This window comes from Solanum verrucosum, unplaced genomic scaffold (genome assembly GCF_900185275.1).
Source record: "Solanum verrucosum unplaced genomic scaffold, falcon-dt-bn FXZP01000181.1, whole genome shotgun sequence".
In the NCBI taxonomy this organism is placed as follows: Eukaryota; Viridiplantae; Streptophyta; class Magnoliopsida; order Solanales; family Solanaceae; genus Solanum; species Solanum verrucosum.
The window spans coordinates 2,827,128-2,828,583 of NW_026020407.1; the positions used below are offsets into that span (position 1 = coordinate 2,827,128).

General features: G+C 36.4%; 1 protein-coding gene across 1 annotated transcript; it reads left to right on the forward strand.

Annotated features, from left to right (window-relative positions):
* Positions 1-580: 580 nt before the first annotated feature.
* LOC125840567 (ethylene-responsive transcription factor 9-like) lies at positions 581-1,224 on the forward strand. The gene is made up of 2 exons (XM_049519536.1): positions 581-902; positions 1,043-1,224. Exons 1-2 carry the CDS (start codon positions 581-583, stop codon positions 1,222-1,224), a joined length of 504 nt encoding a protein of 167 aa, XP_049375493.1.
* The last annotated feature ends 232 nt before the right edge of the window (positions 1,225-1,456 follow it).

Sequence of the window (1,456 nt, forward strand, 5' to 3'; positions counted from 1 at the left end):
TTTTTTTACCATTATGGACCTTGTTCCCACGTCGACTATCCCTAGACTAATTTAATCCACCTAGTTTTTTTACATCTAAGTTATGAACTTGTTTGAATTTAGTTATTAAAAGGTTTTATGGTTTTATGGATAACGAAAAAGTAATTATGGGATAATTTTTTAGTACCCCTCAATTCTTTGTGTGGTTACGAAGTGTGGGATAAGTTATCCCTGAATTAATGATCATCACTGGAATAATTTATCTCTCCTTCTGTGCGGATAAATTAAAAAACTTTATGGTCTTGGTACCTCCATTTTAAAAAAAGTGTTTAACATAAACTACTAAGGACCAACAATATCATTTATAAATTTTTGAGATACTAATATCACTCCCACAAAAGATTGTAAAAAAAAAAAAAATATATCACGCGACATGTGGCCCCCACAACTATATGAGTCTAGTCAAACACGACATTAAATATTTTTGGTTGCTTCCCGTACCACTTTGCTATATAAGCAGTTGTTCTCCCTTCATTTTCTCTCAACCTAATATATTTTTCTAATATCCTTGTATTATATTTCTATACATAGTAACAAAAAAATGTCCCCAAAGGCAAAATGTACGGCAGTGGCGAAGACAACCAAGATGGCGTTGAAAGGGAACGGAGGTGTTGAAAAGAAGGTGCATTATCGAGGAGTTCAAAAGAGGGATTCAAGGAGATACTCCGCACAAATTAAAGATCTGTGGAAAAAAAGTCGTGTTTGGCTAGGTACGTTTGATACGGCGGTGGAAGCAGGGAAAGCATATGATGCAGCTGCTATTAACTTTCACGGGATTAAAGCAAAAACGAATTTTCCTTTTCCTGCACCGCCGATCAATTTGCCTCCAAGGAAAAATAGTTATGTCAGTCAGCGAATGCAATGTTAGCAGTTGAATCACCGCTGCCATTGAATCTAAACTTTGGAAGGAGATACTCATCCTCCTCAGTTGGTCTCTCCACCAATGGCATAGGTAACCATATGTTTCAAAATCCTAATTTTTTTCTTTCTCCGATTGCTTCAGGTTTTCTACCGTTGAATCAATGGTGTTGTAAGGAGAAGGCGGGGTTCACTCAGGGAGGTGGTGGTGGTGGTGCCACTGTTTCCATCACTGGTGCTTCTTCTATGATTGATTTTATGGGTAGTGTGAAGCGTAGGCACATTGATATCAACCTTAACTATCCACCGGCACCAGAGGACATGTGAAAATTGCTTGCACTGATGATTGAAGATTTTGCATGTCTTGGAAGTGTCCTTTAATTCAAAAGTTTCAATGTTGTTAAATTAATGCAATACCCCATTTAGTTTTCAGTAATTAGGAAGAGTTAAAAGGAAAAAAAGGAAGTTAAGAGAAAAAATATTAGTTTAATAATGGGGAAGAAGGATGATGATTTACTCATCGATATATGTTCACACCGTCTTATTTTAATGTGACAAA

Coding starts and splice junctions, on each gene's coding strand:
- LOC125840567 (XM_049519536.1), top strand. CDS start 581: ATGTCCCCAAAGGCAAAATGTACGGCAGTGGCGAAGACAACCAAGATG. Junction 903..1,042: donor TGTCAGTCAGCGAATGCAAT/GTTAGCAGTTGA, acceptor CGATTGCTTCAG/GTTTTCTACCGTTGAATCAA.